Below are 14,837 nucleotides of genomic sequence, written 5' to 3'. Positions count from 1 at the left end.
GAATGTAGATGTCTGCTCTGATCCATTTGACAGTTCCAACAAACAGCTCCTGCAAATTCAGTTGTTTAAGAAACTGCTTCCCCAGCTGTTCTGCTCTTTCATGTACATCAGTTCTTCCTGTGCTGGTGGGGAAAAAGTGTCTTCCAGCCAGGGCTGGTTATCTCCTGGGCTGGTAACATGTTAAATACTTTTACCAAGCATCAAATAATTATTTCTATCACACGTCAAGAGCAAATGCTGTTAACAGTAAACACTTTGCAGGTGTTATTGAAGGGTTTATTTGAGTGCTGTTATTCACAAGCATGTCTTGTTTCTGTTCAGGATTCTTGATTTAGATCTGGTCGTTAGAGATGAAGATGGCAATATTTTGGACCCGGAGCAGACGAGCACAATCAGCCTTTTTAGAGCACATGAAATAGCTTCCAAGCAAGTGGAAGAGAGGTTGCTGGAGGAAAAAGTAAGAACTGCTGTGCAGCTGTGCCTTTTCCCTTTGAAACATAAGACTGTATCTTAACTAGATTGTTGCTGCTGTTAGCATTGGTAATGAAAGATCTGATATGTTTATGAGGAGTTATCAGGTTTAAATATTTTATAAGAAGTAGCATCAGGGACCGTTTAACTGTTGTGTTTTTTTTTTCCTTTAAAAGACTTACTGAAATTTGCAGTAGTATCAATAAATCAGCTGTGCTTGTAGGTTGATGTTGGAGATGCAGAGGAAGGGTATTTGTATATGTTAGATTTTCCTGAGGGTTTGTTTGGAGCATCGCACAGAATAGTGCTCCAGTGCTCCTAGGTTGTTGGGGTTTGTGTTTACCAAGAGTGAAAAACTTGTCTGTTGAAATACAGGGGGAAAACAGAAAGACTTTCCCAGCCTTAAGCAGTAACCTTCTTTGCAATTCATATTTTGATTTTTATACTGAAAAACGCTTCCATTGTGAGGAGTCTTCCCAGTGTCAGTAGCAGGGGTTAGTGGAGCACACTATTCCTGAGCAATTCCTCAGGAGTTTGGTAGTGCAGAGTGAGGAGTTCTGTGTCCTCCTGAGTTGCAGTGGACCATATAAACTCACTTGCAGCACTCACCAAACTTGATGTAAAAAAATCTAATGTAAAGAGAATTTAAACCATGCTATTTTTGCATCCAGGGCTCTTTCACTGTCCCTGCTTAAACCAGTTCCCATGGTTGTTTCCTGTTTTTTGTTTTTTTTTGGTTAAAAAGTACAGTATTAGAAACAATAATTCTGCCTAGATGTCCTGATGTACCATGACCTCTTCCCATAGCTCACTGTATTTTAAGAGGCTTGTAGTTTACTGTTGAACATCAGCTGTTGTTGATGCTGAGGCTCCAACTCATTGCAGCAGAACCTGGAGAGGGATGGACTGGGCCCACTTCACTGCACTTTGGTGCCAGTGAGAAGAGTTTCTCTGCTTCCAGTATCCTCCCTCCTATCTTTTTGTCCCATGTGTGCTCCTTCCTCCTGCCTGGATGAGGCATTCATGGAAAGTGCTGTGGAGCTAATGGATGAAGGGTGGGCTGGTTAGCTGTAGAGCACCACTGCTGGCTCTCCTGGCTGTCTTGGTACGTGCCATAGGAGAGCCAGAAGAGAACAAGTTTGCTTTTTTGCCAGGAGTGGCAAATCTTCTCCATTTGACTAGCTTCCTTTTTTAATAAGCGAGTGATTCAATGCTTCTTAATTTATTTTTATTTCATTTTATTTATTCCTTATGGAGCAGCTCTTCGAGATAGAATTTACAACAAACTGCATTTTCTGGATCTAATATAAAGAAAGACAGCAAGAGCAGGCTCACAGCACATAACTCCTTTTACTGTCTTAAAGGTTTCAGGAAGATTTTGTAACAGTTGGATATTTGTGAGGTTACATTAAATTAAAGTTTCTTCTGTTCTTAAATTACAGTCTCAGAAACAGAATATCGATATCAACAGACAAGCTAAGTTTGCTGCCACTCCTTCGTTTGCTTTATTTGTAAATTTAAAAAATGTAGTCTGCAAAATAGGGGAAGATGCTGAAGTCCTCATGTCTCTCTATGATCCCCATGAATCAAAATTTATCAGGTTAGTGTACTCCTGAGCCTACTCCCTTCTCTGCTCTTCCTTAGTGGTGTGGTAGTTCTGCAGGATGGTGCAGGGCTTATGAAAGTCAAATTTCTGTGAAATGTGCAGGACGGGGTTATCTGGGAAGTAATGATGCAGCAGCACTTCAGTCGTATTCAGACAGCATCCGGCAAGTCCCTTCACCCTGGGTACATTTCAGGGTCGTGCTGTTCCTTATCACACCGTGTCTTCAGTTCCTCAAGTGCAGAGCTTAAATGAGACGTGAACACACCTGCAAGGCTGCGTGTGCTGTCTTGGCAGCAGCACTGACAGCACTGTGAGCCGTTCCTGCCCCCCCTGCTTCCTTGCAGAAATCTGTACGCTGCCTTGCTGAAGAGCTGCTTTCCTTTATGAGCGATGCATGCGTAAGAAAATGGCAGCTGTCTACTAAGTAAATATTAATTTGATCAGCGTGGATAGATTGGGCTGAAGATATTCTTTTGTAAGTTGATTTTTCTAACCGTACCTTCAGTGAAGCCATTTAAACAAAAATGCTGTTTTTGCAGTGAAAACTATTTGGTGCGGTGGTCAAGCTCTGGGCTCCCCAAGGACATCGACAGGCTGCACAACCTCCGAGCAGTGTTCACTGTAAGTCTGCTGGGGGCTGGTTCAGCTTGCAGAGTCTAAAGGATTTCTCTCCCATTCTGTGAATAACTGAGGACTTAACCTCTGTGCCAGTGGTGGGGTTGGCTCTGCCAGTCACAGTCCTGCTGGAGGCTCCTATGAGATATTTCTCACAAGTGAATGTCTCTTTAAAACTTTTAAACACATGGGTGAGGTTGCTTCGTGAAGGTTTAATTTACTAGAAATGACTTGGCTTCCTAAGCAAAAGTCAAGATAAGGCATAACTACCGTTAGAAACAGGCTTAAAATTCTGGGAACAATTTGTTCTTGTGCTAGAGCCTGCGATGACGAAGGCAAATGTTCTAAATTGTACTGAATGGAACTCGTAATTCAGCTATGATAAAACAATCTGACACAACTAATATTTCTAGGACCTCGGCAGCAAAGACCTGAAAAGAGAGAAAATCAGTTTCGTTTGTCAGATTGTGAGGGTGGGCAGAATGGAGCTGAGGGACAACAACACGAGGAAGCTGACCTCTGGGCTCCGGCGGCCTTTTGGAGTAGCAGGTAACTTCTTGTGTGCAGCATCCCTACTTGCCACATCACATGGTTGCCTAAGCCTGAGCTTAGTCACTGTTGTTTCCTGCCCCTCAGGGTGTCCCCTCACCACTCTTCTTCCTGCACCTCTCCTTAAATTCAGTGTACTTCGTTTTTGTTTTCAGTAATGGACGTTACCGACATAATTAATGGGAAAGTTGATGATGAGGACAAACAGCACTTCATACCATTTCAACCGTAAGTAATGAACAGCTTAAAGAATAAGCAGAAGTACAAAGATTGTGACTTTTGATTATGGTTTAAATTTTAATTGCAAGATGTGCTCTATGGTATTCTGAAGTTGATTTATTTCAGTTTGATAGCTTATCTTAAATACTACTTCTGAATTTTTGTTGTTGGCAATTTCCCAATAGCTGTAGTACTGTCAGCACCTAAAACCTAATTTAAATTTTTAAAATTGAGTTTAAAGGGTACATTCTTGGTTTAGTTTTGTTTTCTTTCTTTTTTTTTTTTTTTTTTTTTTTTTTTTTTGCATAAGATGTCAGTGTTATCACACTTAAGAAGTGCAGTGCTTGCAATAGTTACATTGCAGGTTCAATGCTGGCTAAGACTGATAAAGCCATGCAATCCAGGTGACCTCTGTGAAATGAGTTAAAGACAGCACTTATCTTTTTCTTGGTAGGAGATGAAATGGCAGAGTAAGGCCCATAATAGTTGTAAAAATAAGTGTTGAGAATTTGATAGAAGGCTTGATATACATCCTGGAATACTTCTCATTTGTTTTCTTCATATGAGACTTCACCAGAACCAGTAAGGATGTTGGTTGCATGGTGAAGGAGATCTGCCTGCTGTGCATGCTATAGTTGATGCAGAGGATCAGGGAGATCAGTGTCCTGCTTGGTCTTGGTTACAGTCTTCTGAAACTGCAGACCTTTGCATACTTGAGACTAAACTGAAGCCATAGTTGCTGTCTTTTTGGGTTTTATTGTTTTAGTCTGTAAGATGCATTGGGCAGAGGCTAAAATGAAAACAATAATATCCATTTCTGTTAACTTTTGGAGTAATTAAATGAGCTTGAGTATAGAATTGATGGTGTCCATCTAAAATACTGATGTGTTTGTATTCAGTGCAGTTGCAAATCAGTTTTGACTTCCAGCCACTAGATCATATTCAGAAATACAACCTGATTTTTTTTTTTTCAGTGTGTAGAAGTGTACACATATATCTTTGATTTTGTAGGAAGTGCTTCTAGCAGTAAAGGCATTTTAACAGAGGAGAGCTGTGGCAAAACTTTACTTCCATCCGTAGTTCATGGAGGTTTCTTTTCCTATTATATGAAGTGTAGAAAGGTAGAAGGGATGAGACAAATGCATGTGTAGAGCTGCAGTGCTTAGTGTATTCTTTCTAAGAAATCTTACGCTGCCATCTGTTCAACATTGTGAACCATGAAGTAATGTTAACCAAAAATGCCTTGATTGATATGCTAATGAGTGTTCAGAGGGTGTTTAATAATGCAAAAAGAAAAAAAAAAGAACAAAAAACCTTGGAGTAATGTAGTCACAAATTAAACTTCGTTTTGGTAAAAAGGCCTGATTTTGGAAGGCTTTGGAAACCTCGTGGTTTGAAGATCCAGGGGTATAGACAGAATGTAAGGTGCTGCTGGGAATGGATGTATAGCTGATGTCTAAAATGGTCTTGTATGTAACAGCATCAGTTACTGTGAAAATCAGAAGTGTAACTATTTTTCAAGGTAAACAGGCTTCTACAGGAAAGAGTGCTTTCATGATAATGTTTATTGTGTGGCAAACAATAGCCAGCTTTCTTCTAGCAAGTGTGGAAATATGCAATGAAGATGAATCTTTGTGTGTCAGAGTGGATGCTAATGGCACATCTAGTTTTCTATTCCATTAAAACTGATTTATTTTTTCTGTTTGTATAAATCAGGTATTTGAAAAGATATGAGATGTATTATTATTTTTTTTTTTTGCAGCACTAAATTAAAACATGCTTCAGAAAAAAGTCTATTCCAAACAGCACGAATAATGTGAAAGCATGCAATGAATGCCGGTGTCATTATTTCTAATGTAGACTTAGGCTGTATATATGAGCCACATTTTTCTTCTCATCCCATGCTTTGCTTCTGTTGTACCACATGCAACTCTGTTTTCACATCTTTGTTTGTATTCATTCACTAGCCACCAACACAATGGCTGTCGAAAGCACTTGGCACGATTGCTTAAATGACACTTAATGCTGGTGTTTATTTATAGGTTTCATCTCTTCATTTATTCATCAAGTTTAACCGAATGTTTGGATTATCTGCTTTTCTTGTCCTCTACCATTTCTGTGAGATGGATAGAACTTTTTTCCCTCAGGCTGTATGCACTGCTGCTTCCTTTATGGACCCCCAGCAGTGACCCTGAAGGCACAGCAGAGCCAGTCTGTGGCTTTGTATTTAAAATCAAAACCTACCTGTGTAGGTTTTCACTGCTTAATTGGGGGTTCTCAGGCAGGAGACGCCCTTCCTATCCTAATAAAGAATTATGGGGGCTGTGCATGCATGTTCCTGAAGGAAGAAGTAACAACACGAGTTTGCTGTACTTCTCTTGAGTAGATCAGCGTTCTTCTGATTAATGGTCTTCCTCTGTCTTTCTTGTTACCTTTCCTGTCCTTTGTCTTGCGTTGACTAATAAATACTCTTTGTCACAACTATGATATGATCTTTTGTGTTTCCTTGTTACTGTGACTTCTGGTTTTCTGTGACCCTTTGTTTCCTGGTGTTGGTCGTCATGTGCATCCTCCAGGCTAGCGTTGGATGACGCCATTCGACACAAGCAGCTGAACATATCATCCCGTTTTTCACCCAGGGTGGCAGGGGAGAATGATTTCCTTCAGACTGTTATAAACAAAGTGATTGCTGCTAAAGAAGTTAACCACAAGGGTCAGGGTACGTACAGTTCTTTCTATACACCAGTGTATGTAAGAAATGCTCGTTGCTCGATTTTTCAGCATGGGATTCTAATAATCATGGAGTCAAGAGAGCATAACATCACCAATACTATTGTTTGGGACCAGAAAATATATCTGTGCTGTGCTTCCTCCCCTTCGAGGTTAATTCTGCTATTTCTGCTCAGCATCTCTTGCCCCTGTTGTCAGCCCTGCAGACCCTCTGTCCTTTCTCTTCAGAGTCCCTCGCTGGGACATCTCTGTGTTTCTGTGCTGAAAAAACTGCTTCAGGAAGTCTGCCCTTGTGCCACAGAGCTGCAGATGTCATCTCCTCGTGCTGAAGGAAGGAATAGTCCTTTCCTTCCCCCCTTTCTCCTTGCTTTGCAGCTGCGTTCGCAGCAGTTGGCTTCCCATCCAGCAAAGAAGGGGGTTTCTCCCATCAGATCCCACACCATTGCCTCTGCAGGAGGAAGCAGCTCCAGTGATCCCTCTTGTTTCCTCTGGATTGCCTTTGTTGTGTACAGCACTTGCAGTGTATCTGCCAGCTAAAAAGTGAATTGCGTGGCTCTGGTTACAGTATTGGCTGTGATCCTTTTTCACTATGAATTCCAGGCAGGTTGGTGCAGAGCACCCTGCTTACAGCTGGCTTTTGAGTATATGAAAAAATAGGCCCAGAACAAATTATGTGCTTTGCTGATTTTTTTTTTTTTTAAATTGATTTTTTTTAATGACTTACAGTAAGTAAAACTCTAAATTTTCATACGTATATATACGTTTTTTTTTTTTTTTAAACTGAAGTGGAAAACTTGGTTCTGATTCCTCCTTTCTTCAGTTTTCACTTGTGAGAAGCACATATCAGAAAGGAGGAAACTCTGATTCATTCCGAATGCTTTCCCTAAGCCGGGCTTACCCACCCCCAGCAAACCAGAGAGGACAAAGTGGTGTGGCTTGGCCAGTCCTTGTGGGTGCATTACTGTTTAATGAAATAGCAGCTGGTAGGACTGTCTCTGGCAACAAGTCAGACCAAAGCCATTTGTGAGTGATTTTAGTAAAAAAAAGAAAGCTAGCTGCCAGATATATACAAAACAAATGTGTAGTTAAATGGTGGGTTATCCTGTTACTCACACAGTCGTTTTATAGATGAATATTTTTGAGGTATTCTTTTCACAGTTTTTAATTTTGGGATTTTCTGAAAATTGCTGCTGCAATTATTTCATGCTTCAGCGTAATTGGCAGCCACTTTACCAAGTGGGGAACACTTATTTTAGTGTCTTTTTTTTCCCCCCTATAGCAAGCATGCCTGATGTTAGTTGGCAAGCACAGGCTTTAGTGGCTGCTGCTGCTGGAAGAGAGAGGAAAATGTTGACTGCGTAAAGCTGATGCTGTAGATTTGGGTGTTCAGTGCCTTGAAAACAGCTGATGGGGGTGGTGGGCCTGAACCATTTCAGGGTATCTGTCAGCTGTTGGTGCTGACTGCCTTGGTGCATCCAGATTGCTTGGCTGTATAACGTAACCTAGCTTTGAACGGGAGAATCTGCTGCTTCTCTTTCTTCCTGTGGAAGATAAACATTCCCTTTAGAAAGGACTTGTGAGAGCTGAAAGCTTGAGGCTATTCTGTTAATGGCTTAATAACCATATTTCTGCAAGGCCCTGTGTGTAAGACATGAGGAGTGAGACAAGTCTGGTTCTCAGAATGCTGCCAGGAGGAGTTCTGGCGTTAATGGTGGCGTGTGAAGGGCCTCCGTGTGTCTGGATGCTGCCCAGTGGTTTCCCTCTTACAGCTGTTGTGCTGTGATCCTGCTGACCTGTTGCTCTGCTCAGGAAGGATGGGTTGTAGTGAAGGTTCCAGGTTGTACTGAGACCTGGGCTTTGTAAGCCTGTCTGTGAGAAGCTGTATGCAGTTGCTCCTGAATGTGTCCCCTAAATGGATAAACATTTTCTAGAGACAAACTAGAGAAACCACAAGTATAATAATAGTGATTTTTACCCAACAGGTTTGTGGGTGACTTTGAAACTTCTTCCGGGAGATATTCATCAGATTAGAAAAGAGTTTCCACACTTAGTGGATAGGTCAACAGCTGTGGCTCGGAAAATGGGGTTTCCTGAGATTATTATGCCTGGTAAGTGTGAATGCACATTTCTTTATTAAATTTTAACCTTCTTTAAATACCTGCATGCACAGAAACCTTGGGGAAAAAAGCACCTGCAAGTGGTAGTGGTATCTATTAGAAATAGGGCGTCATCTTGGGTCTTGGAGGTCTTTTCTGGATGATCTTTGGAGGCCTTTTCCAACCTGGATGATTCTGTGATCTTGTCCCAAAATACATATTGATTGGTGATAAGTACATACCTGCCACTGCATATACCAAGTGTATGTTGTAGAAATTAATAAATGTAGTAACATCCTTCTGCTCCCTGAACAGAGACATGACAGTGAGATGATAATGGAAATTCTCCTGTTTCCAGTGAAGGAAAATGTATACAAAATGCACTGTTCATGTTGTCTCCCTAGCAAGGGCAGATGTAAAACTTTTGTCTCCTTGAGGTGAATCCAAACCTGAAAGCAGATAAGACTTTTCAGAGCAAAAGGCTTGATCTAGAGATAGCAGCTCTCTTAGGTTTTATGCTAACTTTGGATAATACATAAAGAAGAGAGCTTTAATGTCTCCTTTCTGTGTGTATTCTGTGGATGTTCAACCCTGGTGCTTATTTACAAAAAACAAACCCCCAGACAAATAAAAACCCCAACAGTAAGAAAAGCCAAGCTTCAGAATACAGGGAAAGATGTCACTGTCCTTTCAGATTGATGGGCTCTGGAGAAGCCATCAGATACTTTCAGAAACGAGCGAGTTCCAGCTCTCCTTGGCTGCAGACTGCGTTTGTCAGATATCTTACAGTATATCCAATATGTTCTAAGTGCCTCAGCACCTCTGCTTGTTACGATGGGATGTTGGCACGTAGACCATCTGCCTCTTGGAATTATTGGAAATCCTGTTTCCCAGCTCATTTCAAGGTTTGACTTTAATGGGAGTGAGCCTGAAGAGCATTTTGAGACATAAAGCTAAAATGTAGTCCTCCCCTGAAGCCCTCAGCAGCAAAACATCAGAACATTTCCCAGTTAAATGTTATAGCAGACCTCCATAGGCTGTCATATAAAATACGTGTGTGAGGTAAGTTAAAGGAATTGAGGTGCAACCTTTCAAATTAATAATGAAAATAAAGGATAGAGCCAGCCAGAGACCTGAGGTGTTTCTGGCATGATATGGTACATAATCTTAATGATGAGGATGTATTCTTTCAGTCCAGGAATAATTATGTGGTTGTTTGTTCTGTTTATTTCTTAGCTTCATTGGTAGTTCAAGTTTAACAAATCTTAAACCAATTTTAGCTAACCATAGCTGCTTTCAGCACTGCTTTTCAATGTTCAAAATATGGTGGCTTTCAGACATCTTGCTGTGTGTGTGTGTGTGTGTTAGTGGTGATGTTGGTCATTGAGTCTGTGTGTTGCACATTTCACAAATCAAACCATTCACTGTGAAAATTGCTCCAAGCTTTGTGCTGCTTTTCTTGCAGGTGATGTTCGGAATGATATCTATGTAACGTTGGTTCAAGGAGATTTTGACAAAGGCAGTAAAACAACAGCAAAAAATGTAGAAGTTACAGTGTCTGTTTATGATGAGGATGGGAAAAGATTAGAGGTATCATTTAGTGTCTTATTTTTTTTGTATGTGTTTAATCTCTTCAACATCTTTTCACATATTTTCATCTTTACTCCCTATTTTTGTTTACAACAAATTTTTCTCCTCATGATTTCCTTATCAGTGCATGTTTTCTGTCGTATTTTGACCTACCTACTAATTTATTTTTTTATTCGTTGAATTGAAAAGTAGAGATTAAGATGGACATAACCATTTTCTCTTCTGCTTGTGTTTTCTAGAGTGTTATTTTTCCTGGTGCTGGCGATGAAGCCATCTCAGAGTACAAATCAGTAATATATTACCAAGTAAAGCAGCCTCGCTGGTTTGAGACTGTGAAGGTACAAACACGTTACAACAATTTCATCCATGTGTGTTCATATGAAGCTGATATAGAGTTCAGTGGAAAGTCTTGAGGAGTGAATTTAGGAAAATGAATACTTGTAGCCCATCCTCAGTAGAAAAAAAGGAGGTATTTCAGAGATGGCTGGAAAACAGATTAGATTTCCATTGCATAAAAAAAATTATTTCATCCTTTTGGTCAAGATGGCTGTTATGAGGGCACTGCACCATCTGTTTAGGAATGGTTTGTACTCTTTTCATGAAACTGACCTAGAAAAGCAGAATATTGAGATTAAAACATAATTGCTATACTGTTGAACTCATCGTTGCTTTGGGACTTGGCTGATTGTGCTGCAAGCTTGCTGAAGCTGCTTGGTAATAACATTTTAGTTTAAATGCCGATTTTTATGTAGGAGGCCAGTGTCAGCTTAATGAAATATTCTGTAGTCAGTGGGAACAGTAGATGCATATCAAAGAAGAGGCTCTCAGCATCTCTCCACACCATAGTTTCAAGTAAAGGAGCTCTCATTGCATGTGGCAGCAGAAAGTGGCTGCTTGGGAGTCTCAGAACCTCTGATGCAGTAGGGAGCAGTAGACAGCACAGAGTTTGCTGGTGCGTGTGACTGAGGAAATACAGCAACCCTAGCAAAAATATCAGGGGAGAATAGTAGGTACATCTCTGCATGTTGGTTACATGGGGATCAGGGATGAACTAATAGTTTGTGCAGTACAAGTGGTGCATAGGTAATAAATACCTTAAAAAGTTCATCTTTGCCAGTCGTAGTCAAGGTGGGCTCATTCCTGAGCTGGGGGCATTGATAGGGAATGCTCTGAGGTTTTGACCGTCGTGGCCCTGTCAGCCTTAATATCTCCATGTCTTGCTGGGTGGCTTAACAGCCTCACTTCATTTTCCTTTTTTTTTTTTCTTAGTGCAAGAATTGTTGATTTTCCTGGGGAGTCTGTGACCTTTGGTCTTTGGTGGCAACTGAAGCTTGTCCTTAACCTTAATGTTTTGTAAAGAGCCAAGACTAGCGTTGAAAATGTCTAGATGAGCTTTAGTAGCAGTAAGTATGTTTAAAGATGCTGCCCTGACTGTTTCCTTTCTCCATCCTCTCTCACAAAACGTGAAGGTCGCAATCCCCATTGAAGATGTGAACCGGAGTCATTTGAGGTTCACGTTCCGACACAGATCGTCACAGGACTGTGAGTAATTTGGCCTTTTCATTATGATTCTTGTCAGTGTCTGGTGCCGAAATCTGCTGAAACAGGCATAAAATCTCTAATCTGTAATTGACTGTTACAATTGGTTTTGCTGTGGGGATAAGCTTATTTTATGTTTGCTTTTCAACTTCTTTTCTCTTTGTGACTTCTAGCTCTTACCTTTGACATTGCCTTTTTCTTTTCCTGCCCAGTCATTTCTCCAAACCAGGTATAAGAGCTAGTGAGTAAAGCTTTCAGTTAGGAACCAAGAGGGTTGTGGTGTTGCTCGTCTTAGAGGTAGGTGGTAGTGAAGATATTTCAATGTTTAGTAGCGTCCCACATACGAAATAACGTGAAAGAGAAGTTACAGCAGGCTTAGGATCAGTAGTAGAACCTATTAGGAAACTTGGTTTCCGTTTCTGGTTCTCAAGCTGACTTGTGGTTGTTTTGAAATAAGTGATTCTTGAGGGCTTGTGGTTCTCCTCAGCTTTTGAGTAATGTTGGCAGCTCAGATGCTTTGGTAGGCTGAGCACCCAGCCAATCCTGCTAGATATCTTCCAATTGTCAGCAGTTGCTCTCTAGCAAAATGTGGGGGTTCGTCTTGATTATGATAACATTCATTCATTGCCCAGTAATGGCAATGGCTGTCTCAATGGACAAGAATACCTTTTTATGTTGGCAGCAATTTTTTTTGCTGCAGAATACATGTGTTGACCAAGGTGTTAATCTGGGTGGTGTCCATTGGATGCGTTTTAGGATATGCAGTACTTCTTATATATGCTCGTCTGTGTAGTGTGGAATTCATTACCCCATAACAGTTATTTAGTTAAAGCAGAATGCTTTGTAGAATGGTCATTAATAAGAGACTCTCTTTGTTTTGAGACTAGTGCCTACTAATGAAAACTCTGTATGCAGATAATTAGAGTCATTGCTGTCAAAATTGTGATTGTGAACTACAGACTACTAGAGTAAATAAATATATATGTATATATATGTGATGGTACGAACAGTTAGGTTAGCCCCAGTTTAAATATTAATTGCAGTCTGTGATTTAGGGCCCCAGTGCTTCTTCATAGGCTCATTGGCCCACCTCAAGTTCTCAAGTTGATTGCACTTTCCTTCTGGTTTTATTTCGTAATGTAATTTGCAATTTCTGTTAACCATGGATGCCTTGTTATTTTTTGATACCACGTGTTGAATGATGAGAGCATACTTGAATGCATTAGCTAGTCTGTATTGGTTGTACAGTGGGTCAGCATAGCCAGACACTGATGCATTTTTTTTTCCTGTTTTTGGTTCTATGTTACACATATAACACCATGTTTTAGGGTTTTTTTTACTTTTTTTCCTGCAATGAGAGCCATTCTAAGGATATCACTTGCATGCAAGTTGTCCTTTTTTTTTTTTTTTTACACCTTATATGAAGCATCACTGCTAATGTTGAATACTTAGTTATGTATGATTCTTCTTTTTTAACAGCCAAAGATAAATCAGAAAAAATATTTGCCCTAGCATTTGTGAAGCTCATGAGATACGATGGAACAACGCTGAGAGATGGAGAACATGACCTTATAGTTTATAAGGTATAGAATTTTGAGATACTCTTCCTGTAGTTGGTGGCCAAGTATGAGCACTGCTTTGTGCACTGCTTTGTGATGTACAGTGATGTACTCAACAAGATGCTTGTTGTGGAATATTACAGTAGATCAAGAAACTAATTAGCAAGTACTGTGCAGCTTGCCAGTATGGCAGATTGATGGTTAAACCTGGGATGTTTTCTCAGGGATGGTTTAATTGTTGAATTTCTTAGGTTTGTAATTGAATTTTATTTATATGGATTTTCCTGGCTGGGGGGAAAGCAACTTGTCTAGCCCTTTAAATATCAGATCTTGGCTCCAGGCTGTAGATGGGTTAGTGCAATTGTTAACGACTCATTGGATAACTCCAATTGTGGAGCCAACTCTTAAGAAATTCCAGGGTAAATAATAAAATTTTACTATTATGAGGATTTTTTGCTCTTTTTTTTTTTAAAATTGTTTTTCATGTTGCATGTAAAACTCTGCTGCAGGCAGAAGCAAAGAAGCTTGAGGATGCCTCCACATATTTAAGTCTGCCTTCCACTAAAATAGAGCTGGAGGAAAAGGGACACTCTGCAACAGGGAAGAGCATGCAGAACCTTGGTAGCTGCACCATCAGCAAAGACTCTTTCCAGATTTCTACTCTGGTCTGTTCTACAAAGCTTACCCAGAATGGTGAGTTCATAGAAGTGCTGGAGTTCCTGTCTTGCAGCTTGAGTGGAGCTGTATGCACTGATCTGTATGCAGTCTTCTCAGTCTCCCTTCGTCTGAGTGGGATGGTGGATGGCTTGACACACTATGTTGGATTAAGTTGCCAATTTCTCTGAAAGTATCTACTCAGTTTAGTATCTCAACTATGCTCTCTCCACGTGCTTAGTTTTACTTTAGGGGAGTATGTCTGCAAGTAAACAGGATATATCTGCATTCCTTTAACCCAGGATTGCCTCTGTTTGCTACATAGTTGAGACTTTTATACTGAAATACAATGAAGACAGGCCCTGTGACATTTCACTGCTGCAAGGATATGAATAATAGCACTTAAAGAGAGGGTGAGTTTGTTTTCAGGGGGAGATAACATCATGTCTGCGCTCCACAATAATCTATTTTGTATTGTTTCCAAGGTGCAGTATCCAGTATTTTCTGTATGTTGTACCTAAAGAGAGCTGTGTCATTCTTTAGACAGTTGTGTACGTGAGGATGTGTTGTGTGGAGGCTGCTCTGCCATTGACATATTCTCATGGAAAGCCAGGAATGGAATTGGTGTATTTTGCTCTTTTCAAAACCACATTATATACGTTTTTCATGCGTACCTGTCAGCTGCCTGGCCACATCCAGAGGCTGCAGCACCCAGGGCTGGTGGCAGTCACCGTCGCAAATATTTCACACTTCCAGACTGTGCCCTCTCTTTTAGTTTTTGTGCTTGGTTGCCATGGCTTCTCCTCGCAGCGATGGTGGGCTGGGAGTGTGGGTGGGTCACTGGGATTGAGTCATGCAGGGCAGTGGCATCCTTCCTCCCTGAGTCACCAGGAGCTGAGGCTGGGGATGAGGAGGTGGGGATGGGGGAGCTGTGCTTGGAGTTGTCACGTTAATTAATTCTTTGGTCTCCCTTCTGTCCAGGGGGAAAGTTACTGCTCTGCGACTTCCTGCTCAGCTCACAGTTCTGTTGCGGTCTTTTCCAGGGGCATCTCTCTCCAAGCACATCCTAAGTGTTTTTATATTCAGAGCACATCAGACTTACTGCAGTCTGGCAGTCTTATAGCCTAAGAGGATGCTTAGCAAAAAATGCAGAAATGACTTTTGGAATTTCATCGCAAATACAGGATCATAGCTCAGCAGTAACACAGC

At 40.8% G+C, this 14,837-nt stretch overlaps 1 protein-coding gene across 2 annotated transcripts in view; it reads left to right on the top strand.

Annotated features, from left to right (window-relative positions):
- Window positions 1–14,837, top strand: part of DOCK1 (dedicator of cytokinesis 1) — a 273,286-nt gene that overhangs the window by 34,450 nt on the left and 223,999 nt on the right. The window contains exons 7-18 of one of the 2 annotated variants that reach the window (XM_052677007.1): window positions 322–457; window positions 1,914–2,071; window positions 2,617–2,698; window positions 3,106–3,241; window positions 3,397–3,469; window positions 6,100–6,179; window positions 8,173–8,298; window positions 9,752–9,876; window positions 10,116–10,214; window positions 11,346–11,418; window positions 12,895–12,998; window positions 13,484–13,667. In XM_052677007.1, coding sequence (XP_052532967.1) covers window positions 322–457; window positions 1,914–2,071; window positions 2,617–2,698; window positions 3,106–3,241; window positions 3,397–3,469; window positions 6,100–6,179; window positions 8,173–8,298; window positions 9,752–9,876; window positions 10,116–10,214; window positions 11,346–11,418; window positions 12,895–12,998; window positions 13,484–13,667 — 1,376 coding nt within the window. Of the gene's footprint in view, window positions 1–321; window positions 458–1,913; window positions 2,072–2,616; window positions 2,699–3,105; window positions 3,242–3,396; window positions 3,470–6,036; window positions 6,180–8,172; window positions 8,299–9,751; window positions 9,877–10,115; window positions 10,215–11,345; window positions 11,419–12,894; window positions 12,999–13,483; window positions 13,668–14,837 lie in introns of both variants that reach the window. The other variant, XM_052677006.1, reaches the window with a different exon arrangement.

This window comes from Tympanuchus pallidicinctus, unplaced genomic scaffold (assembly GCF_026119805.1).
Source record: "Tympanuchus pallidicinctus isolate F22 unplaced genomic scaffold, pur_lepc_1.0 scaffold16, whole genome shotgun sequence".
Lineage (NCBI taxonomy): Eukaryota > Metazoa > Chordata > Aves > Galliformes > Phasianidae > Tympanuchus > Tympanuchus pallidicinctus.
Note: the sequence above shows the minus strand (reverse complement) of the source record. Positions and strands in the feature narration are given on the sequence as shown.